This window comes from Nycticebus coucang, chromosome 12 (assembly GCF_027406575.1).
Source record: "Nycticebus coucang isolate mNycCou1 chromosome 12, mNycCou1.pri, whole genome shotgun sequence".
Lineage (NCBI taxonomy): Eukaryota > Metazoa > Chordata > Mammalia > Primates > Lorisidae > Nycticebus > Nycticebus coucang.
The window spans coordinates 50,634,984-50,661,441 of NC_069791.1; the positions used below are offsets into that span (position 1 = coordinate 50,634,984).

Sequence of the window (26,458 nt, forward strand, 5' to 3'; positions counted from 1 at the left end):
TTTACATCCATCAGCAAGAATCTGCCAACTACCAAGGACTAGCACAACGTATTATTATTCCATTTGATTTGGCATTTTTTCACCCACAGCTTATTATCATCATTGGAATTTCTTATATATCTGTAGTTGGGCAGTTCATCAAGACCTGTCACATACATTATCTTCACTTGGTTGTCACTCTTTCAGATCATATATAAAAATGTATGTCAAGATCTGCCTAGCCCCAAGATAGAGATGAGCACAATGAAATATTCTCCATTCCTCTCTCAGAATTCCATAAAAATAAATTCTAATGTCCCAATTTCTCTTGGAAATGTAATGGCATGATGCATTAGTGTTAATAAAACATTTTTATATCATTCAAGCTAAAATTAAATAGAATGTTCATCAAATAGAGCTCATTTCCTTAGAGAATAAAAGAAATCAAATGGCTTTCTATTACAGATGTTGAGTGAACAGTAAAAATGTATTACATGGGTTGTTATATACAAAAGAACTGTTATTTTCTCTGTAATAAACAAATATAAGGATAGCTGTAAAAATCGAAAGTTGAACTTTCAAACCATGGTCAGATTGCTTCCAAATTTATTTTGTATAAAATTCTGTAATAGATTTCATTTCCGTGTTTCATTCAGAAGCCACTTCGGATGAATCTTGGGTAAACATATGTGATGCTTTCTCGACTATCAAGAAGAGACTTTGGGGTATGGATCTACATTAATTAATTTCCCTTTTATAGAGAATGGTGATTTATTTCATCAAGCCACATAATTTGCTGTTTGTTTTCTTAAAAATAAAGTACTGATTAATAAACTGAGTCAATGGTACAGTCAAAGTACTATTTTTAAGCATTTGAAAAATTTGGGAAAGTGAATGAAAGAATACTCATGGTCATGGAACTGATCTGGAATTGATTTTCTATGCTGGAAGTAGTTAATATGTTACAAAAATAAATGGTTGGCAGTTTGCTTTCACTGCCCATCAGGTAACATAAAAACCAGTGAGTGTGGAACAAGAACAGAGTTCAAGGAATCAGGAGTTCCAAACCCCGTTCTTTCCTGTCCCTCTCCACACCATGAGGGAAAAGCAACTGCCCAAATCAGCCTTGGTTCTACTTTTTCTGCTCCTTCCCAGTGATGCTTCAGCTGCTGCAGAACCGTAAGCAATATTTCCAGGAAATTCTACCCTCCTTCTTCTTTCCTATTGTTATCTCCTTGATCATTATTTCCTGATTTCTCTTGCAATTTAATTTTCTGCTGTTGAAGGATCAGGAGGTTATTATTGCTCACGTGGAAAGAGATACACTTCAATTCTAGAAAACTCAAAGATGGGGGGCAGTAACATTTGTGAAACATTTACCAAATAAGAATATAGAATTCCTACCAAAGAAAAATATTTTATCGGTTCATAAAATGGCTGTCAGCATCTTGGCCATTGTGAATTGTCTCCATGTGTGTGTTTTCCCCAAGTTGGGGATTGCAAAGATTTGTGTGTCAGTTCATTCAGTTTTGTAGCAAATGTTTAGGAGGTAGCTTTAGGTCTTGGGAATACAAAGATTAACAAGTTTCAGAGCCTGCCCTTAATGTCTCACAGTATAGAAAAAAGAGAGAAATGGTACACAGAGAATGAAATATAACACAACAATAGAAGCAGACATTTCAGGAATCTGCAAGAATACTTGCAGAGAAAACCCAACCCCAGGGTAAGGGAGCAGGCATCACCAAATTATGCATAGAGAAAGTGGCTTTTGAGTTAAGCCTTCTAAGGCAAATGGAAGTTTTTTAGATAGACAAGGACACTGGGGAAGAGAGGGAAGTGTGTGCAAACATACAGCATCACAAAGTGCAGCCTACTTGGGTGATTGTAGTGAATGCCAAACAGTGGCGGGAGAGTGGTATGTGGTCGAGGATGTGGTAATGTAACTGGTAATTAGCCTAGCCTTGTCTTCCATCACCAGAGAGTTAAACAAAGAAAAGATAAGATTGCTTCCAGAGCTATAGTGAAAAGCAATTCGGCTTCTCCCTGTGTGATAAATGTTATTTTTCTAGTATTTCCTGAAACAAAGATATTTGTAGTATCATCCACTTGAAAGCCAGGACCACATCCAGACATCAATGCTTTTGATGATAATTTTTTGATTAATTCACATTTTGTAAATTTGAGATGTCTATCCAAAATATAGAATGACTCTTAGATTTCTTACCTATGGCTATTAACAGGTTTTCTGATATTATGAAGGTAAATATTTTCACAAGAGAAGCATGTTGATGTTTAATTTGGGGTTTTCTGAGTTTCCCCAGGGCATTTGATTGGGCTTTGAAGCATACCCTTCTGCTGAAATCTGGCTCTGTTCTCTAATAGGTGACAATAGCAAGGATTATCTACAAAACAGCCACAATAATGATGTCTTTTTAACCTCACCATGATTGATACTGACCTCTCTTCTCCACAGGCAGTACATGGTGCTGCTCCCATCAGCTCTCTACTCTGGAATTCCTGAAAAGGTTTGTGTCTTCCTTAATCACCTGAATGAGAGCGTGACACTGAATGTGACTCTGGAGTATGGAATGCAGGAGAGCAGGAATCTCCTCACAGACCTGGTGACCAAGAGAAATACTTTCTACTGCAGCCCCTTCCTTGTAAGTGTCACTCCTTAGGATAAGGGCAAGGGGTAAAGAGAGACCATATTGGATACTTCGTGTTTTGATCCCTCAAAACATTCATTGGAAATGAATGAGTCAGGGACCATTCTTCACTTCATGTCTGTGTTACAGATTCCAGGGTTGCCATCTTCCACAGTGTTCATTGCTGTTGAGGTAAAGGGTCCGACTCTGCATTTCCTAAAGAGGAAACCAATGCAGATAACCAAAGCAGAGAACCCAGTCTTTGTCCAGACAGACAAACCCATTTATAAACCAGAACAAACAGGTAAAAGGAGCCAAATGAGCAAGGGAAGCTTTGGGGGAGGGAGGAGCTTCATTATTTCTTTATCCTGCAATTGTGGACATTCTGGCATGCTGTTAATAGCCTGGGTTCTCATTGTGGATTTCATAAGAAAATCTCTGTGTTTCAGTGAAATTCCGCATTGTCTCTGTGGATGCCAATTTTCGCCCTGTGGATGAAATGGTGAGTATCATAAAATTGGATAAGTTTGGGAAAAACAGACACAAATGTAAGGCCTATTCTTCTGCAAAATCTCAGACCAATATAGGAGATACTTAAAACTACCACAGAAGGAAATCATAAGAGCGCAACTGCTGAAAGAATAAGAGAGAATGGGATCAAGGTAGTTCATTAACTGGATTCTTAAAATAAATTAAACATTTGGCCAAAGTTGTCCTCTTAAAGACACCAGATATCTTTGTTGAATAGAAAAAAGAAGTGCATTGGATTTATCTCTTAAATATCATCTGCAAAATAATAATAAACTTATGAATTGGACCGTTTTAGCTAAATTGGTTTCCTCAATTAGATGGTATTTCTCAAAAGGACAGTCGTGACTTGTTAGGAGATGTTTAAGTCTTACACTAAAGCTAGAAAGTGCTGTGAAGCAAACAGGGGAGATTTCCTTGTTTGGATGAGAAATAGAGAGACTCTTTCTTAGGTTGATAGCCCCTATTAATGTTGGTGTCCTGGTTTTCTCTTCCTAAATTTTATCAGACACTCATACCGGTTCTTTCTTTCTTTTCAGTTCCCGGTTGTTTATATCGAGGTAAGTAGTACACTATACTCTACTGGAGAGAGGACTCACGGCAGGTTAAATGAAATTGCCTCTCTCCCTTATCCTCTTCCCATTTCACCAAAACTAGATAAATACTATTTTCTCTATCTTAACTCTTTGAAAAATGGATAAGCTATAAAGGAAGGAACAAAATTCTTTGAGATGACGTAATTTAGTAACCCTTCCAATATTTCTGGCTAAAATAGATACGCATAATATCAAAAAGAGGCACCACTATGAAAGCCATCTGCAATATCCCATAGCTGGTAAACTTACCGCCTTTTCCTCAGTCTGGAATTCCTTGAAAACTTGGCTCCTACCTTTGGTGCCAATCTACTCACCATCTATGATGCTCCTCCTAGTATCATTCTTACCTGAAAAGCTGTTCCTCTCTTCAGAAGTCCATATTTCAGTTGTTTCTATGAACTCATTATACTTTTACTTATAGAATCCCAAAAGGAACCGGATTTTCCAATGGCAAAGTGTCAAATTGCAGAAAGGACTTTCCCAGCTCTCGTTCCCACTATCAATGGAGCCCATTTTGGGTCCCTACAAGGTCATGCTGCAGAGAGAGTCAGGAAGAAGAATAGAGCACTCCTTTGAGGTGAAGGAATATGGTAAGAATTCTACATGTGTATGGCATGAATGATATTTAATATTAGAAAAGTTTTACCTATAGGTAGCAAACAAAGGTCTAGCATATGACAGTTGAAAATTCACAAGCCTTTTTTATTCACTTGGATATTTGCTATACACTTTTCATGAATTTCGTGCACTGCTGCCTTTAATCCTTACAATAGTCCTCTGAGACAAATGCTAGTATTGTCTCCATTTTACAAATAAGCATACCAACTCTAGAAAAGTTAGCTATTAAATAGATCCTTGCGAACCTATTCAAGCATAAATTGTTAACCCATACCTGTGTCATCTACACATACTGTGCATCTTTTTTCTGTATCTTATAACTGCAGGTATTTCCTGGGATTATACGTGGCTCTCTATAACCTACACCTACATTACTTGAATTAACTATGATTCCAAAACTTATTAATCAACTAAACCATCGTTCAACTCAGTATAGTAATCAACCAAACTATAACATGGTGGATTTAGGATTCAATAAAAGTTGATTACTAATCAGGCCTTGAAGCCATCTTCCTAATTATCAGTTAGGTGACTTTTTAATGTAAATTAAATATTTTAATTTTTAAAATTAAAAATCCTCTATGACTGAGAAGTCCTATGTAAGAAAATAGGACTCCCAAGACTTACTAGAACTGTGCCATAAGAGAATCGCCTAAGCCCAAGAACTGGAGGTTGCTGTGAGCTGTGATGCCATGGCACTCTACCAAGGGTCAGAAAACAAGACTCTGTCTCTAAAAAAAAGAACTACACCATAAGAATCCAGAATAGAGGTGTATTATAGGAATAACACCTTACAGAGCTGTGAGAGAAGCCAGAAAAGTAAGAGTTCCTCAGAAGGAGTGGACACATCAGGGAAGATTACTGAAGCATTAGTGGGAGAGCTGGCAGGAGATCTGGGAAGCCAGGCACCTTCAGCTTCCCCAGGTTACCATGTGAGGGAGCAGATGAAAGAATCTACGGAAGGCTGTTACCCCGGCACTCTGCCTGGCTAACATTTCAGTGGCTCGAGACCTCCATCAGTCAGCAGGGGAAGAAGAGCTAGACACAGGGAGAAAAGAATAAGGACAAACTAGGGCCTATTGGCCCCTCTGTTACCGCATGTAACTGTGATGATCTTCAGAGAGTAATAGTGCTGCTTTCCTTCCACCTTTGAAATCATGCACAAATTTAGAGAAGGCGAGTCTAGGAAATGGAGCTCCAGTTTTACCAAGTTTGCGTAGTACAAACTGCCCATGGCAACAAAGAGATGCTCATGCCATCTCCCTACTGGCATTGTTCCTGTGCTCCCTATTATAGTTGAGTCATTTCATTCGATCCTATAAGGTTCTATAATAGAATCCATCACTAATACTTGCAAGATCTCGTGCCCACTCTCACCTCTTCTTCTCCTTTATTGAAAACAGTTATGCCCAAATTTGAGGTCCAAGTGAAAATGCCCAGGATTATTGGTTTTCTAGATGAAGACTTTGAGGTCTCTGTCTGTGGCATGTGAGTTGCATTTTTATTTCATTTCATTTCAACTTCTGTACTTTATTTGAGGGAATGTATCACAAATAGTAGTTACTGAACTTCAAAGTATTTAAATTAAGAGAAGATTAACTCTCCAGTTTGCCTAAGCTCCCACTAGGAGACAGAGACTGTAGCAGATGCTAATAATAAAATCCTTTATTGGACACTTAAGATGTGCCAGACAATGGCCTAAGTGCCTTGTACTCATTAACATTTTTATTTTTACACTAACCAATGAGATGTAGATAATTACTATCTTCAATTTACAATAAGGAAATTATAACCTATATAGAAGATTAAAAAGAAAACTTGCTCAAATGACTGCAGATAGTGAATAGCTGATTGGAATTTAAATCCAACAGTCTGGCTCCAAACCTCAAACTCTTCACTATTATTCTATACTGCTTCTGCAATTTATAAAAGGCTGACGTTATGAAGCATTTCTGGATCCCTGTTCTAGACTGAGCCTAGTCCATCCAATTATGGAGCTCATATTCAGAACTTCTGTGTTATTTTGTGTCCTATTTCTCCATTTGCTTGCCGATCCCAATCTCTTAAACTATGGAAAACTAGAAAGAAGCTAAGCATGTGTTGTCACTTAAATTCTGGATAATATGTGATAAAATTAAAAATACGTATTGCCGTTATTTTTCCCTGATTGTCTTTTCATGCACTACAGCAATTTTCACATGCACAGAGGAGAGAAATGTGTCCTCTTGCTTTTGAAATCTGCATGAGAAACATATTTTCATTCTCATCAGCCTTGATGATTTAAATGTTTTCATCAGAGGGAAAGTCTTTTGATTAAGATTTAAAGACAAGGGCGGCGCCTGTGGCTCAGTGAGCAGGATGCCGGCCCCATATACCGAGGGTGGCGGGTTCAAACCCAGCCCCGGCCAAACTGCAACAAAAAATAGCCGGGCGTTGTGGCGGGCGCCTGTAATCCCAGCTACTCGGGAGGCTGAGGCAGGAGAATCGCCTAAGCCCAGGAGTTGGAGGTTGCTGTGAGCTGTGTGACACCACGGCACTCTACCGAGGGCAATAAAGTGAAACTCTGTCTCTACAAAAAAAAAAAAGATTTAAAGACAAAATTCCAAAAGTAATTGAAAGTTAGTAAACGGTTTATTTAATTCATCACCACTTATAGGACTTTATGGAGCAAAAACCTATAATGGGGGAGGGGGGGCACTAAGGCTGAACCTTATCCACCTCACAGTTTGGGCGAAGGCAATTTGCAAACATCAGTGCAAATCAGAATCTATCGAGTACTGAGTTAAAATGTAAATTGTCTGGCCTTACCTCCAGTGATTACAGTCATAAATCTGAGAAAAAGCTTAAGAACCTGCAACTCAGTATATATCCCAGTTAATTTCAACATAAGTGGTCCATAAAGCACATTGTAAGAAACAAAAAACTAATTTTGGCTTTGTACCACATCCTTCTGTTGTATTTGGCAGAATCAAACTGAGTAATTATGATTCTATTTATATATAAAACTTTTGTTTTATAGCTATTACTTCTCCACCTAACTTCTCATTTATCCTCTTAAAATACTTATACATTGGGAAAAGTTTCCATATATCTTTAATATTTTGCCCTAAAATGACTTAGGAGTTGCTTTCAAAGCTAGGAGCATAAGCTAGATAATCTGACAGCAGAGAGAAAAGGAAATAAGACAATCTTTTATTGGAGGGGGAGAACAGAGTGTCATTTTGTCAACCTGGGTAGAGTGCTATGACATCATAGCTCACAGCAACCTGAGACTCTTGAGTTTAAGTGATCCTCTTGCCTCAGCTTCCAGTAACTGGGACTACAGGAGCCCACTGCAATGCCTAGTTAGTTTTTCTACTTTTCTTTTTTTTTTTTTTTTGTAGATACTCTTTTGTCTCACTCTTGCTCAGGCTGGTCTCAAACTCCTGAGGTCAAAAAACTCACCCATCTCGGCCTCCTAGAGTGCTAGGATTACAGGGGTGAGCCACCACATCCAGCCAGGACAGTCTTTTTTTTTTTTTTGAGACAGAGTCTCACTATGTCACCCTCAGTGGAGTGCCATGGTGTCACATCTCACAGTAACCTCAAACTCTTGGTCTTAAGCAATTGTCCTGCCTCAGCCTCCCAAGTAGCTGTGACTACAGATGTCCGCAACAATGCCTGGCTTTTTTTTGTTCCAGTCGTCAGCATTGTTTAACTGGCCCAGGCCTGGTTCAAACCCACTAGCCTCGGTGTGTGTGGCTGGCACCGTAACCACTGTGCTATGGGTGCTGACCCTAGCCAGGACAGTCTTATAGTAAAATCTCAACGGAGAGGGAGGAAAATCTGAGAAAAAATTAATAACTTTCCATTTGGAGGTGTTTCAAAAAGATTTCTTAAACACCTGTTCTTAGAGTTATAATTGAAAAACAAACTCTTAGCAAAAGTACTTCTAAAATACAAATTCCATGAAAGGTGGTATGACTGCTTTAGTTTAGACAATTAACGTGGATGTATGAATGCATCAAATGAGGTGAAGAAACATTTGCATTATTGATATTAAACAGCTTTTTGTGTGACCACATTACTGTTATAGATACACATATGGAAAGCCTGTCCATGGACTGGTGACAATTAACGTGTGCAGAAAATATTCTCAATACCATCCCAACTGCCTGAACATACCTTCAAAACCAATCTGTAAAGTGTTTAGTCAACAGGTATGTGGAAAAGACTCTCCCCAAACCCCTAGCACCAAAACTTGTTTTCTCATGGATTGCCATAGCGATTACCATACAATAGAGAATAGTATTTGAAATAATCATCAAGCAACATTGTAGAGTAAGGGGAAAATTGTAAGACTGCCTGACATTGTTAAGGGCCCCTCGAGGGCTGGGCTCATGAGTCTATATGTATATTCTTCTGGCCAGTTTTGTAATTTCTTATCAAAAGCAATCAACATGCCAGGTATAAAGGCATAAGAGCGTATGGAAGTATCCAAAGTCGACTTTAATCAGACAGGTGACAGAGGAATGTGGCAATGTTAAGAATTTGGCTAGTGGGGGGATCCAAAGAGGTGCCATGGAGTCTAAACTGCATAGAGAGCAGTATTAAACAGCACTGGATAGAAGAGAAGACCTGGCAGGACAATGGATTGGAGGTCCCAGTTATTCAAAGAAGAGGTGTAAAAAGAATAAATAGGGGAAACGGCTGAAAGCAGAATATGTTGTATTTCAAAATGGAATGCAAAACCTACTGATTTCAGAGGGAAAAGATGTGGAGGAAAGGGTGTGGCAGCATGAGCAGGCACTGTAAGAATATGAAAAAGAAAGTTATCAAAGCTGCAAAAAGCAAATAAATGAGAGGCCAGAGTGATCAATATGATAATAAACATCAAGATAAACATTAACAAACAAGACAAACGTAAGAGGGGTCTAGCTGCTAAAATCTTTACTGTGTCAGGAAGAGTGGGATTAATTTTTATTTTCAACCAAGTCATGACATCATGTGTGAATAAATTAAATATGATTACATTTTACTATTTGATACATATGTATTTTCATGTAAATAAGTTCAAACTGATAACAACTCTTTATTAAAAAGTACATCCCAACATTTAGTTTGGAAATTTTATTACTACGGGAAACCGTCAATGAGAAGATGTGTTCTATTAACGCCCAAGACATCAGGAACATGCCCTGAAGAGCATACAATCCTTAGTTGATATTTAGGTAGAGATGGTTACAGAATTCTTGTTTTAAGATATTATGTTTGAGTTAAGTTTTGAGAGGCAGTGACTGTTAGACAAGATAAAAATGGGGGAAAAGTTATCACTTGAGGAACAGTATATGCAAAGAGATAGAATTGCAAAGTATCAATGGCACATTTGGAAACTCTAGGAAGTTTAATATGGCAAGAATGGGATCCGTTTTCAGAGGAGAATGGAGAAGGCGAAGGTTGACAATGATTAATGAAGAAGCTTTCTGTCATTCCTGGGCTTGGGATAGGAGAAGCACTAAGAAGGTTGGGACATTTCTAAAATTTATTTTTACAGCCAATAAAAAAGGGGAGGGGCTTAAGAACTCACTTTTTCAATAGCATATCAGAGGACCCAGGAATTCTCTTCTTTCTCTGCAGGCAGACGATAAAGGATGTCTCACACAACTTATAAAGACTGAGGCATTTCAGCTGAGAAAAAAAGGGTATGATATGTCCATAGAAGTGGAAGCCAAGGTCACAGAGGAGGGAACAGGTTTGTATTATTTTTAAATATGTATTAATTTAATTTACATTTATTAAACTTCCATTTCATGTAAATATTTTATAGTTTCTGGGGAGTATGAAAAAAATATGTCCTAAAGGAATTGAACATCTAAAAATAGAAGTTAAAGTGCATGTCTGTGTGCATAACCGTAATAAAATTTCTCCAAGAAATGTAAAACCTGAAGGCCAAATGAGTATAAAGTAAGGTTGTTAATTCTAACATAGAGCAAGAAGAGAATCTTACAGATAAGGTAGCTTTTCAACTGATTTATAGAGGAGCTAATATTTTGAAAGATTAGTGATAGGGAGAACATGATAATTATTTTAAAATGTGTTTAATTTCAGAAGAATCTTAAATTATAGGCCATTGATAAGGTGTAGAGGAAAGTAAATCATCCACTAAAGAGTTTAGACTTTATTCTAGAAAGCACTGGATATTTTCAGATATACCTAAGGAGAACAGCCTAAATAAATTAAAATTTTTTAAGATAGGCTTTCAGGGAGCTGAATGAGGAATGTCTCCAGATCCTACCCTCAGCCCCAAAATGGTAGGATAGCGTTGAAGGCCAAAGGGTAAGTGTTTCTTTAGAAACATGCCTCTTACAAGCGTTATATGACTAGGCTAAGTCACCTCACCACTCTGGGCTTGAATTTCCTCACCTATAAGATGAGAGCAAATGAAATAAATCAGTAGGTTCCGACATGAGTTCCCAAGGGGCATTAGTCCTCTCGGTTGCTCCATGAAGAGTTCCATGGTCTGAAGCAATGGGGTTTGCAAACAAGGGCGATTTTGGCTGTCAGAGAACATTGGCAATGCCTAGGGACATTTCTGATTGTCACAACTTGGGAGGCTGCCACTAGAAACTAATTGATCGAGGCTGGAGGGGGTGATACATATACACACCTATAGGAATATTATTCAGCCATTTAAAAGAAGGAATATATATATATGATTTTTAATTGTCAATTACAAAAATTAATTTTAAAGAATTAGCCAAAGCCTTAACAAACACCTCACCGAGAAAAGATATACTTATCTATTTCTCTATATTTGTACATACAGTGGAACATTATTCATCTGTTAAAAAAAATTAAAAATCCTATGAGTTAAATAGCATAGATGAACAGGAGGACATTAGGCCAAGTGAAATAAGTCAGATGCAGAAATACAAATGCTACTTAATCTCACTTAAATGTGGAATCTAAAACAGTTAAACTCAGACATAGATCTGAGTTTAACTCAGAGAATTTTTTGCATAAAAATTGGTAATTTACTATAATTTCTTTTCTTATTAAAATATTATTTTATAATAAATTTTGATTTTGTTATTTTAAAATTAATTTGCTTAAAAGGTGTATGCCCCAAGTAACGATTGTATTGAAAGGATATCTTACCTGCCCAAAGAAAGGGAGTCCACGTCTGTATCGTGAGTCCACTTTAGTAAATGTCAGTTTGCTTAAGGTAGAGGTGATTTCACATGATCGATGTATTTTAATGGAGTATTAAAAACTATTTTAATACTCTCTATTGAGTACAATGGTGGTTTCCAAGGACTAAAGAAAATGAACAGTTGTTAATCAAGGTAACAAAGTTTCAGTATGAGATGAATAAATTCGGGGCGGCGCCTGTGGCTCAAGGAGTAGGGTGCCGGTCCCATATGCCGGAGGTGGCAGGTTCAAACCCAGCCCCGGCCAAAAACCACAAAAAAAAAAAAAAAAAAGAAGGAGATGAATAAATTCTGGGTATCTAACATGAAGCATGGGTGGTGATAGAGGTGTTAATTTTATTGCAGTAATCATTACACAATAGTAAAATCATCATACCATATATATCTAATATTAGAATCTTTATAAGTTAAAGATTTTAACAAAGAATAATGAAGACATGAAAGAAAGCATAGTACATTTTCTTTAACCTACCCCCCCACCCCCACCCCCCAAGAAAAAAGGTAGTTGTAGCAGACCTGAAAAGGTAAGGCTGGAGGAATAATGTGCTACCATGTGATATGTCAGAAGATTATTCAGGGATGACCTCAAAGATTCCAAATTTGAGATCTAAGAAATGGAAATACTATTAACCATAACATGGAATAGATTTAAAAAAAAAAAAAAAGCTACTCTGAGGATTTATGTCAAAGATAATTACAATTTGGAATATCAAAATAAAAATGGATTTATTCAGCTGATCATTTTAAACAGAACCAGAAATGTAAATCTAAAACCATTTTCATTGTGCCTCTATCTTTTTTTTTTTTTTTTTCAGTTTTTGGCTGGGGCTGGGTTTGAACCTGCCACCTCCGGTATATGGGGCCAGAGCTCTACTCCTTTGAGCCACAGGCACCAGCCCATGCCTCTGTCTTCTTAAGAGTGAAGGCAGTTGCTCCGAAGGAAATCAATTTAGTACTTCTAAATTTAAGGAAGACACAGGACAAAGAAGGGTCCAAGAATGGGCACAACTACATTTAGGACATAAACAGTAGAAAATAAGTCAGCATGATAAAATTAGAAGTCAGGGAAAAATAAAAGAGTACAGTTTTTAAGAGCCATGGAAGGAAGAGTTTCAGTGGAACTTAAAGTACTACTGAGAGTCGTGTAGGATGAAGTCTGCGATGAGAATCCAATGCAGGGGACAGTGAGGAAACCTTTAATTCTGATAATGTGGTGCTTTAGATGATAAGAACAGGATGCAAATTACACTTCACTGAATGGAAAAGCACCACTTTTCTCAGTGAAAAGAAAAATCTTTCTGGAAAAGCAGTTTATGAAAGAAATGTAAGAAAGTTTTAGGCCAACATGAATGTGAAGAATCTAATTGCATGCAGAACGTTGTAGGGGGAGAGCAGGATGTGAGAGAGACAGAAACAAAGATGGAACACGATCACAGAGGAGATGAGAACTTAATCAAAAACACAGGTGGAAAGTAGGACACTTGCAAAACCAGAGGATTAGGGGTGTGGATACCATTAAGCTTTTATATGAGGTGAAGCCAATGTAGAATTGCTTGTCTAGTAACTTCTATCTTCTAAATGCGAGAAACTCTGGAAAGAATAAGAAATAGAATGTGGATGGAATTTTGTTATGATGAAGGGAAGACAGGAGATGAATTTGAATACATAGAACTATTCGACTTCACTTACTTCTTTTTCAGGATTGGTATTAACTGAGCGTCGATCATGTGAAATCACCTCTACCTTAAGCAAACTGACATTTACTAAAGTGGACTCACGATACAGACGTGGACTCCCTTTCTTTGGGCAGGTAAGATATCCTTTCAATACAATCATTACTTGGGGCATACATCTTTTAAGCAAATTAATTTTAAAATAACAAAATCAAAATTTATTATAAAATAATATTTTAATAAGAAAAGAAATTATAGTAAATTACCAATTTTTATGCAAATAATGATAGATTTAATCAGAGTAGAAAAAAATAGAATTACTTTATCTGAGACACAAAAATGGAAGAGAAATTACCAGGAAAATACTATACACAAACCAACAAAGTGTAAGTGTCCAGAATACATTACCTGTAAACTAATAAAACTAATGTATACTTCTTTCCCAAGTACAAGAGTCCAGAGGGATTTCGTTCACAGGAAAAAAGTCTGGAATGCATATAAAAAGATACTCAAACTCATCAGTTATCAGATAAATAAAAACTATGAAAAATTTACCAATTTAAAAAGCAAATATACCCGGGCGGTGCCTGTGGCTCAAGGAGTAGGGCGCCGGTCCCATATGCCGGAGGTGGCAGGTTCAAGCCCAGCCCCAGCCAAAAACCACACACACAAAAATAAATAAATAAATAAAATAAAAAGCAAATATAGGGAGGCACCTATGGTTCAGTGAGTAGGACGCTGGTCCCATGTACCGAAGATGGCAGGTTCGGAACTGGCACCAACCAAATTGCAACAAAAAAATAGCTGGGCATTGTGGTGGGTGCCTGTGTAGTCCCAGCTACTGGGGAGGCTGAGGCAGGAGAATTGCCTAAGCCCAGGAGCTGGAAGTTGTCGTGAGCTGTGACGGCACTCTACTGAGGGTGACAAAGTGAGACTCTGTCTCAAAAAAAAAAAAAGGCAAATATAATCACAAAATCCAGGAAAACAAAGCATAATTTTATTAATTAACTTCCCACATCTCTATGATACATGTTCCTATGTAGTTTGTCTGTATACTCTTGAATTGCCTCTTTATAAATCATAATTTTATAATATAATTTTCATTAAAAAAATAAAAATATACTCTGTCAACTAGGTGGTTGAATTTTTTACTATCTATAATTTTTAAAATATTTTCCTGCTTCCAAACTGAATATCAATAATATCAATGTTGGCAAATTATAGGGCTGATAATCAATTTAGTAAATTACCAATTTTCTTTCACATAAGATATATAAGGTTTCAGGCATTTTTAATCTTATTTTGTAATAGCTAATCTTTGAATTCATTGTGTATGGGAAATTTCTTCATTTTATATTTTAAATTTTATATCTGACATTTTATATTTGAATTTTATATTTTATTTACTCCAATATTTCACATGACATTGGCAAGAAATTAATAAAGATATAGATATAATTTGGCAAGGCATTTCAGGTAGAGAGAAGATCATGACAAAATTGACAATTTGAAGAATGAGTATGACTTGACCAGAAATTTAACATTAAAAAAGAATGGTAGGCCAGGCACGGTGGTTCACACCTGTAATCCCAGCACTCTGGGAGGCCAAGGCAGGTGGATTGCTTGAGTTCAAGACCAGCCTTCAAAAGCAAGATCCTGTCTCTAATGAAAATAGAAAAACCAGGCGAGTGTTATGGGTGGCGCCTATAGTCTCAGCTACCGGGGAGGCTGAGGCAAGAGGATCACTTGAGCCCAAGAGTTTGAGGTTGCTGTAAGCTATGATGCTATGGCACTCTACCCAAAGCAACAGAGTGAGACTGTTTCAAAAAAAAAAAAAATGATAAAAGAAGAATGGTCAAGGTCCTAGGTGTGAAATAGCTTTTCAAGATCAAATTAAAAAGTAGTCAGTGTGAAGGCTAAGAAAGAAAGTATAGCTGAGCTGACTGAATAGTTTGAGGTAAGCCAGAACAGTTCATAGGGTAAGAATTCTGGAGTGAGAAGTGAGTACAGGTTTAAGGAGAGGGACATGATCGGATTAACTCAGCCTGTAAAGAGAAAGGTTTAGAACAGTGTTTTTCAACCTTATTATCCCATGGTACACTTGAACCTATAATTAAACTTTTGCGGCACACTTAAATTATGTTGATTAAAAAAAAGAGTAAAAACAAGAATACTCTTTCACTGTCTCTTTATAAACAATTATTTTATAATATAATTTTCATTAAAAAAATAAAAATATACTCTGTTATCTAGATGGTTGAATTTTTTACTACTGATAGTTTTTAAAAGTTTCTTCTGCTTCCCACTGTGCTTTGAACTTCTTTCAAAAATAATTTAATTAATGGTCAAAATTTCCACAACACACCAGTTGAAAATCACTGGTTTAGAACAAGGATGAAATAGCAAGAGGTTGGACTGCAGAAGATTAAATAGAAAACTATTGGACACTAGGCCAGTGGTGGTGGCTTCCACCTATAATCCTAGAACTCTGGGAAGCTGAGGTAGGAGGATCACTTGAGCTCATGAGTTTGAGATTAGCCCAAGCAAGAGTGAAACCCTATCTCTTCTAAAACTAGAAAAACTTAGCCTAGCATTGTGGTGGGCACCTGTAGTCCCAGCTATTTGAGAGGCAGGAGGAACACTTGAATCCAAGAGTTTGAGGTTGCTGTGAGTCAGACTGACTCCACACCACTCTAGGCTGGACTACAGAGTAAGAGTTGTCTCAAAAAGAAAAAAGAAAAAGAAAATAAAAGAGAAAAGAAAGAAAGAAAGAGAAAAGAATGAAAGAAAGAAGCTATAGATGGGGGGAAAGTTGTGGTTTTAACCAGTATGATAGCTGTGAATTAGAAAGAAGTAGATAGAATTAAAATATATTTGATGAGTGGTGGAGGTGATAGCCCTTGGTGATGAGTTAAAGATAGGCAGTGAAAAAAAAAAGTCAGTGAAAGAGAAAAAATTCCAAAAAATATTAAAAAAACCTTCAGTGTTTCTGTATCACTGGAAAGATACAAGGACAATATGTAAGTAGAGAACCCTGGAGCTGTAGAAATTCTGGGAAGATAACATGATCCCACTTTTGGAAATCCTCAGATTGAGTGCCCATGAAATATCCAGATAGAAATTTCAAAAACTTGTCAAAATCTATTGCAGAGCAGGCTGACTATAGATAATGTATATTTCAAAATAACTTTAGGGCATAAATTTCATATGTCTCACCACAAAAAATGATACACAATTGAGGTGATAGATATGTTAAGCAGCTATATTTAATAATTCCACATTGTATACATGGATCAAACCATCAAATTGTACCCCAGAAATGAATACAATTATGATTTGTCAGGTGAAAGTAATAATAGAAAATAAACTACCATGCAGCTTTCAAAATCATTTAAAAAGTGTTAAAATTTTTCGTAGTTTAAACTCAGCAAACAGGTCTTATCTTCAGACTCTAAGCTCCTCAGTAAATGACTGAGAGGTAAAGAGGTGAATGCAAAAGAGTGAAAGATGCTGTTGCCATGTGTAACTTTAAAGCAGCTTATGACTTTTGTGTCTAGGTTCTTCTAGTCAATGAGAAGGATCAGCCAATCCCCAATAAAACTGTAACAGTCAATGTGGAAGGTAAACCCTATTCCAGTTTTACTACTAATGAGCGTGGTTTGGTGAAGATTTCTATTGACACCGCCAGCCTCACATCTACCTTCATCACAGTTTCGGTAAGTGGAAAAAGAGGCATCTGGGACTGAAAAACAAACAAACAAAAAAACCAGATAATTGGGGTCAGAGATTATATAGATTAATTCTATCAACAGTATGGTTTAGTTTCAGGAGACATTAAATAGATTATCTAGAAAGTTCCAACTTTTTATAATTTTAATACAAGTTAGATTTTGCCCAGGTTCTTTGAAATGCTGCTATTTCTTTGAAATGCTACGGTTTTCTTTTTCTGTTGAAATATTCAAATGTTGACATGCAATTATAGTCATAAGGTATTAAGAAAAAGAGATTGACCTTGATTGTGAATGAGTAATAACTACTAAATCAACACAGTGTAGGATATAAAGGAGAAACTGTTTATAGATTATGCTGTATTAAGGAAGAAGACTCCTTACATGGCTTCATTATGTTATTATGTATATAACAAATAGCCTATTTATTCTTCCATTAGGTGACTTATAAACAAAATAGAAACTGTTTTGATAACTGGTGGTTGGATGAATTTCATATGCAAGCACTTCACACTGCAAAGCATGTTTTCTCCCCGAGCAAGAGTTATGTTCACCTTGAACCTGTTTTTGATACTTTGACCTGTGGGCAAACCAAGGAGATGTGGGTACACTACATCCTGAATGAAGAGATTCTAAAAGATGAAAAAGAGTTAACCTTTTATTATTTGGTAAGAGTAAGAACCACTGTGGCTCTTTCTGATTGTGCGGATTCCAAAATTGCTGAGTTCTGAAGTAGTGCCTTGTATAAGATATTAAAATTAATGTATTATTTGTTATTGTTTATGCTTGAAGAGAAGTTACTGCCTAACAAATATTAATGTTTTAAGTTTTTATTTATGCTTTGTTCACCACTGAAACTTTTAGGTTTTCTCCTTGCTGAGTTCCAATGACAACTTATTGTGAGGAAGGGGAAAGAGCGTAGGACAAAAGCTTTCTTTGTCAAAGAGAATATTTTTCTTAGAACTCAGTTGGTAAATAAGCAAAGGATAAGAATCAAGGACTTACTCAAAAGGAAACAAAAGTTATAGATAATCCTCTGGGAACATATTTAATTCTTACTGATTTACAAAGCTCTGACTGGTGTAACTGCAGTGAAAAAGTACATTAACAAATATAATGGAAATATACTTTTGAGGCCCATACACTGACGTATGCCCCCAAATTAAAAATGTCCAAAGATAGTAGTGATTCGAATCATTCTGAGAAGAAAAAGTTAAATGTAGGAAACAACATATAGGAGCATTAGCTATAAATAACATTTTCTTAATTCCCTGAAAAAAAGTAAAATTAACAGTAGATCAGACTTTTCAGGTTTATTGCTTTGTATTATAACACAAATGTTTTAAAGGAAGGTTAATATGTATATCTTAAAACATTAATAAATGTATTTTCCTCTGTTTTCAGATCATAGCAAGAGGAAGTATCTCCCAATCAGGAATCCATGTGTTGTCCATTGAACAAGGAAACAGTAAGTATTTTCAAGATTTCCTTTTTTTTTTTTTTCCTCTCTCTCATCTTGTCAAATTGGAAACAATTTAGCAAACTGGAGCTATTTTCACATTAGAGAAAACGGTCAGCAACCTTCTGTCATCCAAGGAAGAAGCTGATGTAACAGGATGGCATATGGGGCTCACTTTAGTCCATTTAAATGTTTTTCTTCTTATCATAGCATTCCTATATTTTAAATTTTATTCCCAAAATAAAAAAAAATCATTTTATAATTAAATGTATTTGAAAGACAGAAAATAGCCCAGGAAAAGTTGTACTTTGTATGTTTGTGTATTTTTCTATTGCTATTGTAGCAGATTATCACAAATTTTTACCGTCTTACAACAACACAAATTTATTATCATATCATTCCGTAGGTCAGAAGTCTTACTAGGTTAAAATCAAGGTGTCATCAGAACTCTATTCCTCATAGAGTTTAATGGGAGACTCTGTTTCCCTTTCCAACTTCTAGAGGCCTCCTGCTTTGTTTTTTGGTTCCTTTCTCCTTCTTCAAATTCAGCCACACACCATCTTCAAATCTCTCTCTCACCTTCCTATCTTCCTCTTAGAAAGACCCTGTGATTACATTGACCCCATCTGGATAATCCTGAATAATGCTGACATCGCAAGATTCTTAAGCTAATCACTTCTTGCCATATAAAATAACATATTTGCAAATTTCAGAAATTGGATATCTTTAGGGCTACTATTCTACTTTCCACAGTCTTCCTTTTGGCCTCAAAGAATAATATTCATCATACATGCAAAATATATTCACACTATCCAACATCCCCCAAATCCTCGATTCATTATGACATTGACTCAAGTTCAAAAGTTCGTGTAAGTCTTATCAGCTCAAGGGTCCCAAATCTCATCATCTCAATCATTAAATTAGGTGTTAATGAGCCCCTGGCTATGCTACCCTAAGGCAAAAGAGTCATCAGTCCTAAGAAGAATTGAAATTTCACTGGACAAATAACATTAGGTTTCAGCACTTTGCAGTAATCATCTTTAGTTCATGTCTCTACCCTCTAGGCTCAAGGCTCCACTTTTAGAATCATCATTTCTTTTTCATGAAAGATGGGCTTGCAACTAAACAGTTTTATCAAAATTTGATGTCTACCTGTATAATTTGAGGGATCCAACATTCTTTTCTTTCATCTGATGCTTTCTCTGTCCCATTAGGTCTAAGCTGACAGTGCTTCTGGGAGTACATATTTTTCAAGCACAATGTAGGTCTCCTATGTGTCACAGGATTTATTCCATTAAACAAAAAATTTCTCCACATATCTTTTCTCAATAATTCTATCTCCCATTTGGGCTTTTGCTGAGATGGATGAGAGGAACTATCAGTTATACACTTAATCTCTTTAAAGTGCCTTTTTTGTGGCTAAATACTCTGGCATTTTGACTTTTCTGCAAATTAAACCCATCACATCATGGATTTTTCTCTAGAGTACAATTTGCTGACAGCAAATGTCTTAATCTTACCGTTTTTTGCAATCTGGATAAATTGAAAATTTTTCACATTATCAAGTCCTGGTTTCCTTTTATGAATATTTTTCAATTTATTTTCAAGTTATTCTTCCTTCAATTTATCACTTTCCTTTCCAATTTTACTATAAGAGCAGGAAGAAACAAGGCTGAACCTTTAACACTTTTCCTTAAAAGTTTCTCGCTAAATATCTGAGTTCATTGTTTACAAGATTTGCCTTTCACGCATAAGTGCAGGACACAATTCAGCTAAACTTTTTGCCTCTACAGGGTAAGAATTTTCTTTCCTTGAGTTTCCTCCCAGAGCCCTATTGGCAGTAATTTTCATTTCTATATTTTTACTATTTGTTCATAAAAATGAAGGTGTTCTCTAAGATGATAAATGTCTTCTCTATCATGTTTCTCACTGTGTTTTGAGTCCTCTCTAGTAACAAGTTTAGCATCCAAATTTCTACTAAGTCTGTTGAAATCAGTCTAGACTTTTTCTTGCCATGCTCCTAAAAATTCTTGCAGTCTTCTCATTTCCCAATTCCAAACCACTTCCACATATTTAGGCAGTAGTACCCCACTTCCACGTACCAACATTTGTATTAGTTTTCAAGTATTTTTTCATAAATTTTTTTTCAAAATAATTTATTAGTTAACAATGTTTTGCATGCAATTTTTATTGAATTATCAATATTTCAAGAGATTTTCTTTATGCTTTTTAATATCCCTCTTCAACAACAAAATGTTCTATCAATTTGAAATTGTGTGTTGACTTTGAATATTTAGATTCAATTATGACTAATAATGCAATGAACTTATCTCATTTCTGAAATAAATTTCTAGTTATGCCTTCTCAGGGTTTTCATCTTGCATTTCTTTATCTTTTTTTAGCACCTTTATTATTTATCTATTAAGTGATCATTTGACAGTAGTTTGTTAATGTGGCAAATTTCATTGACTAATATTTTAATATTGAACTAACATTGAATTGCTAGAATTAAAAAAAACTTGGCCATAATTTATTGTACTTTAATATATCATTGAATCCAATTTATTAAAATTTTGCCAAAATTTTTTAGATGTATGTACAAGAAAAGTAATGGTCTGTAGTTTTCTATTTTTGTTTGTTTTTTGTATTAACACAAAACTAATGGAATCAGTTGAGAAGTATCTTTTCCTCTCTGATTTTCTGGAAGAATCAATCAAGACTTTTCTTAAATCTTCTGTAGAATTTACCAGTGAAGTCATTTGAGCATAGAATTTTCTTTGTGAGAAGATTTTAATCATAAATTAATTCTCTTTAATAAAGTGCAGTTTGGGTTTGCCATCTTCTTGACTGATTTTTTAGTACTGTGTATCATTCGAGAACTTGTCTATTTTTCTAAATTGTCTAATTTGTTAAATACAAGATATTCCATAGTATTCTTTTATGTTTTATTACATATATAAACTATGTATAGTGATAGCATCTCTTTCATTCAAGATACTGATAATTTATGTCTTCTTTTGATCTGCCTGACTAAAAGTTTATCCGTCAGATTGATGGTTTGATTGATTTTTCTCTTTGTGTTTCTATTTTTATGTCACTGATATTCATTTATCTTTATCAATTATTTCTTCTACTAACTTTGTGTTTAATTCAGTCTTTAGTTAAAATGATTAGTGTTTATTTACAAATAAATACTAATAAATAAGTTTATTTACTAATAAATAAATGAGTTGAGAAAGACAACACTATTCAGGAAAATCTTTCCAGGACCTATATTTCTGCAGGTTAAGATCTGTGGAATTATTATTATTATTATTATACAATTATTTGGTCTCTAGGGATATTTTCCATACTGAATAGATTACTTCAGGACATTTCAGGATCATCTTGTGTATCCAGAGAGCTACTGATTTATAAACATTTGGGGGGTGGTTATTGCAAAATGTTAAGGGGGTACAAAATTTTGTGTGTCCATCACCCAATCAATGTTTATTGTACCCATTAGGTAGGTTTTTTCCTCCTCTTCCTCCTCTTCCCTGCTTGATTTCCATTGAGTTTTACTTCCCTCCATGCACATGTGTGCTAATTGGTTAGTTCCAATTTAATAATGAGTACATGTGATGTTTGTTTTTCCAATCCTAAGATACTTCACTTAGGAGAATGATCTACAGTTCCATACAAATTATTGCAAAAGGCATTAATTCATCCTTTTTTATGTCTGACTAGTACATGTACTCTATGGTATATATATACAACATATTATTAATCCACTATTAACTGATAGACACATGGTTGATTACATATCTTTGCAATTTTGAATTGTGCTGCAGTAAACATTTGAGTGCAGATGTTTTTTCAATAGAAAGACTTCTATTCCTTTGGGTAGATCACCAGTAGTAGTAGGATTGCTGGATCAAATGGTAGGTCTCCTTTTAGTTCTTTGAAGAATCTCCATACTGTTTTCCATAAAGGTGGTTCTAATTTCCATCTTTATAATCTCCATACTGTTTTCCACCAACAGTGGATAAGCCTTCCTTTCTCTCTCCAACCACACTAGCATATATTATTTTTGGAACCACACCAGCATGTATTATTTTTGGACTTTTTAATGAAAGCCTTTCTGACAAGGTAAAGTGATATCTCATTCTGGTTTTAACTTGCACTTACCTGATGACTAGTAACTGAGTATTCTTTTCATATTTTTTTTAGCCATTTGTCTATCTTCTTTTGAAAAGCTTCTGTTCATGCCTTTTGCCCACTTTTTAATGGGATTGTTTGGCTTTTTTCTTGCTAATTTGCTTGAGTTCTTTATAGATTGTGGTTAGTAGTCCTTGATGGGATATATAGCTTGCAAATATTTTCTCCCATTCTATAGGTCATCTATTTGCTATGATTGTTTCCTTAATTGTGCAGAGATTTTTAGTTTAATCAAATCCCATTTATTTATTTTTATTGTTGCTGTGATTGCCATTAGGGTCTTTTTCATAAGTTCTTTGCCTAGGCCAATATCTAGAAGAGTTGTAGAACATTTTCCTTTAGAATTCTTATAGTTCATGCCTTACATTTAAGTCTTTCATGCATCTTGAATCAATTTTGGGGAGTGGTGAGAGAGAGACAGGGGTTCTGTTTTATTCTTATGCATGTGGCCATCTAATTTTCCTAGCATCATTTATTGAAAAACACTTCATTTCCCTAGTGGACATTGTTGTCTTCTTTGCCAAAGATCAGTTGGCTGTAGGTAGATAATTTTATATCTGGATTGTCTATTTTGATTCATTGGTCTATGTCTTTAGTTTTGTACCAATACCATGCTGTTTTGGTTACTATAGTCTTGTAGTATAGTTTGAAGTCTGGTAATGAGATGCCTCCAGGTGTGTTCATTTTCCTTAAGATTGCTTTGGATACTGGGCTGTTTTCCAGTAGAATTATTTTTTTTAGGTCTATGAAGTAGGACATTGCTATTTTCATGCAGGTTGCATTGAATGTGTAAATAACTTTGGGTAGAATCGACATTTTAACAATGTTGATTTAACTTTCTATAAGCATGATGTGTCTTTCCATTTGTTTGCATCTTCTGCAATTTTCCTTCCTTGGTGTTTTACAGTTCTCCTTGTAGAGATATTTCACTTCCTTAGTATAGTTCCAGGTATTTTATTTTATTTATAGTTATTGTAAATGGTATTAAGTTTTTGATTTGGCTCTCAGCTTGACTGTTATGGTGTATAAAAACATGCTTACTTTACTCTTTTTTTCTAGTTTCTCCATGAGGATACTAAGGTCATTAATTGAGACCTTTCTTCTTTTCAAATATAAGCATTCAGTGTTATGCATTTCCCTATAAGTTCTAATTTAGTTGCATCCTATAAATATTTACATGGGATGTTTCTACTTTTCCTTTTGATTTTTTTCTTTGGGCCATAGGTTACTTAGAAGTGTGTTATTTAGTTTCTAAATTGGCGATTACTCAGATTTTTCTGTGACTCATTTCTAATATAATGCCATCTGGTCATATTATTTTAAGTCTCTTAAATTTATGAAGACATGTTTTACACTTCAAAATATGATTGAACTTGCTTAATGTTAGAATACATATTCTGATGCTGTTAAGTGGAGTGTTCTCTAAATGCCATTTAGATCAAATTGGTTTATAGAATTGCTATATCTTGGATCACACTTTCCTTCTGGAATTCCTTGAATCATAAAAATCTATTAAATTCTGTTATCTAAGGAAGAATGATTAAGTTTGCATTTAAAGATAAGTGCAAAAGATATTTTTGTTTTACAAAAAGATGAGTACAGTTGATGTATTAACTTATTATATGTTGTTACAAAGTTAAATCTTATAAAGCAGTTATAGGCTTCCTTTTCTTTTCTTGATTCATTTGAGTATTTATGGGCTATCATTTAACTAAAGCAACTTTTATTAACAAAGCACCCATACCTAAAAGTAAGTTAATATATGCAAGAATAAGTAAAGAATATGTGTACATTTTAAGAGTTGGAATGTGTTTGTGCTTCATCTCTGAAACGCCATTTCTTATGTTGGTATCTGGCACACAGTGAGTACATAATAAATATTTTTTAATTGATTAATAAACCAAGTACAGATTGTATCTTTGCTTACAAGTTATGAGAACCAACTTGTGAAAAATTTTTTCCATCAGAACTATATCCAAAGAGAGTATATCTTCCTGTTTTGATATATCTCTATAATAGAAATTTTGAGTAAAAGCATTAATAAAACACAATCCAGGCCCTCAAGATGCTCACAGGCTAGTAGAGATAATAGGTGTTGTCTTTCTGCTTAGGCATTTAAAAGTTATACCAAAACCTGTTCCTTCTTAAAAATCTGAATGCAAGAACTAAATGAGAAGTTATTGAGCAAGTAAGAAAATCAGTACCTAAAAAAAGAAGTCTAAATTTGTTCAACTTAGTAAAAGCCTAAGCCAAGAAATGTCCCAGCTCAGCCTATTCTATTTCTCTAGCTCCAATTTACCTCATTTATTTATGTAGTTCAACACAGAACAAACATTGTACCTTAACCTTTATAGAATTTTTCAAATGAAAACTGAATTGTAATTAGTCATCCAACTAAATTATTTTCAACCTTTCCTCTAAATGAGCATATAGAGCTTGATTAATTAATCATGGACTTTAGTGTGAATGCAAAACATTAATGAATTTGTTTGTAATGTTTTGCATTTCAAATTAGCCTTCTGTTAAATTTCTCATAACTCTACTTCACTGTGCTCCACATGTAAATAATTTAATAGAAGGAACCTTTTTTAAATAAAATTGAGAATTCGATTTCTAATTTATTATTTTGTATTTTTTTGAACTTTTCCAGTGAAAGGAAAATTTTCCTTCTCCTTTCAAGTGGAATCAGACACCACTCCTGCTGCTCAGTTGTTCATTTATACAGTTTTACCTACTGGAGAGATTGTAGCAGACACTGAGAAACTCAAGATTGAAAAGTGTTTTGCCAACAAGGTGGGTTGTTTTATTTAATCTTAGCCTTTTTGTTCTTCTCCCCATTGGAAAGGTGAAAAATAAGGAGGTTATCCACATTAAAAGACTACCATTAGTGTTCCTAAAATGTTCCTCCGAAGTACCTCTAAAGACAGAGAGTGATGTCATACCCTGGGGTGGTGCTGATGTCCAAAGCAGGTGGCCACAGCACAGTTTTTTAAAAGTTTCTTCCTATATCATAACATTCACATGAATTTTAAAATCAATTCCACTACAAACCTTTGAGAGTTTTAGTTTCAAAATGTTTTGTCATCACAATTTCAAATTAAAAATGGTGTTTCTCAAGACTGAATCAAGTTCATCCCATCACACCCCAGCATGACACACCTCCTTGTACCACTGCAAAAAATAGTAAGTTGTCATGAGTTTAAATTCAGTTTGCTAATGTCAGTTAGGAGTGTGTGTATATCTTTTGTTTCAAGAAACATAGCCTGGGAGCTCTACTAGTGATTATCACATAAAATCTAATATGAGTTCAAATAGGATTTTTGTTTGTATAAAGAATACAATGCTGCCATGTGAAGCCTACTGAGATATAAATGGCTTTATTACAACAGAATTTGATGCTGTTTATCGGATTTATACTACTGTGGCAGCATAATCCTAACATTTGCAATCATGTGGGACCTGCCTACTTCATACAACTTTCTTTTGAATTAAATCATAGCTGTGTACATTAATGCCATCAAGGGGGACCATACACTGGTTTTATAGACCATTTGACATATTTTAATCACACTGGTTAGCATACCCTTTTGGCATTTTCTTAGTTATTGTGTTATGACATTTATATTCTATATTTACTAAGTTTCCCATGTACCCTTATAAGATGCACCGTACGTGTAATCGCACCAATCACTTTCCCTCTGCCCATCCTCCCATCTCCTTCCCCTCCTACTCCCTCTTTCCCATATTCTTAGGTTATAACTGGGTTATAGCTTTCATATGAAAGCCATAAATTAGTTTCACAGGAGGGCTGAGTACATTGGATACTTTTTCCTCCATTTGTGAGA

The 26,458-nt window shown here is 35.2% G+C and overlaps 1 protein-coding gene across 1 annotated transcript in view; it reads left to right on the forward strand.

Annotated features, from left to right (window-relative positions):
* Positions 1–998: 998 nt before the first annotated feature.
* Positions 999–26,458, forward strand: part of LOC128560948 (pregnancy zone protein-like) — a 73,298-nt gene continuing 47,838 nt past the window's right edge. Inside the window, exons 1-14 of the mRNA XM_053554626.1 lie at positions 999–1,158; positions 2,453–2,639; positions 2,775–2,928; positions 3,074–3,126; positions 3,692–3,712; positions 4,170–4,338; positions 5,770–5,854; positions 8,442–8,565; positions 9,983–10,097; positions 13,257–13,366; positions 16,787–16,945; positions 17,398–17,625; positions 18,362–18,425; positions 25,264–25,406. Of these exons, the coding sequence (XP_053410601.1) occupies positions 1,076–1,158; positions 2,453–2,639; positions 2,775–2,928; positions 3,074–3,126; positions 3,692–3,712; positions 4,170–4,338; positions 5,770–5,854; positions 8,442–8,565; positions 9,983–10,097; positions 13,257–13,366; positions 16,787–16,945; positions 17,398–17,625; positions 18,362–18,425; positions 25,264–25,406 (1,695 nt within the window). The 5' untranslated portion in view covers positions 999–1,075. The remainder of the gene's footprint in view (positions 1,159–2,452; positions 2,640–2,774; positions 2,929–3,073; positions 3,127–3,691; positions 3,713–4,169; positions 4,339–5,769; positions 5,855–8,441; positions 8,566–9,982; positions 10,098–13,256; positions 13,367–16,786; positions 16,946–17,397; positions 17,626–18,361; positions 18,426–25,263; positions 25,407–26,458) is intronic.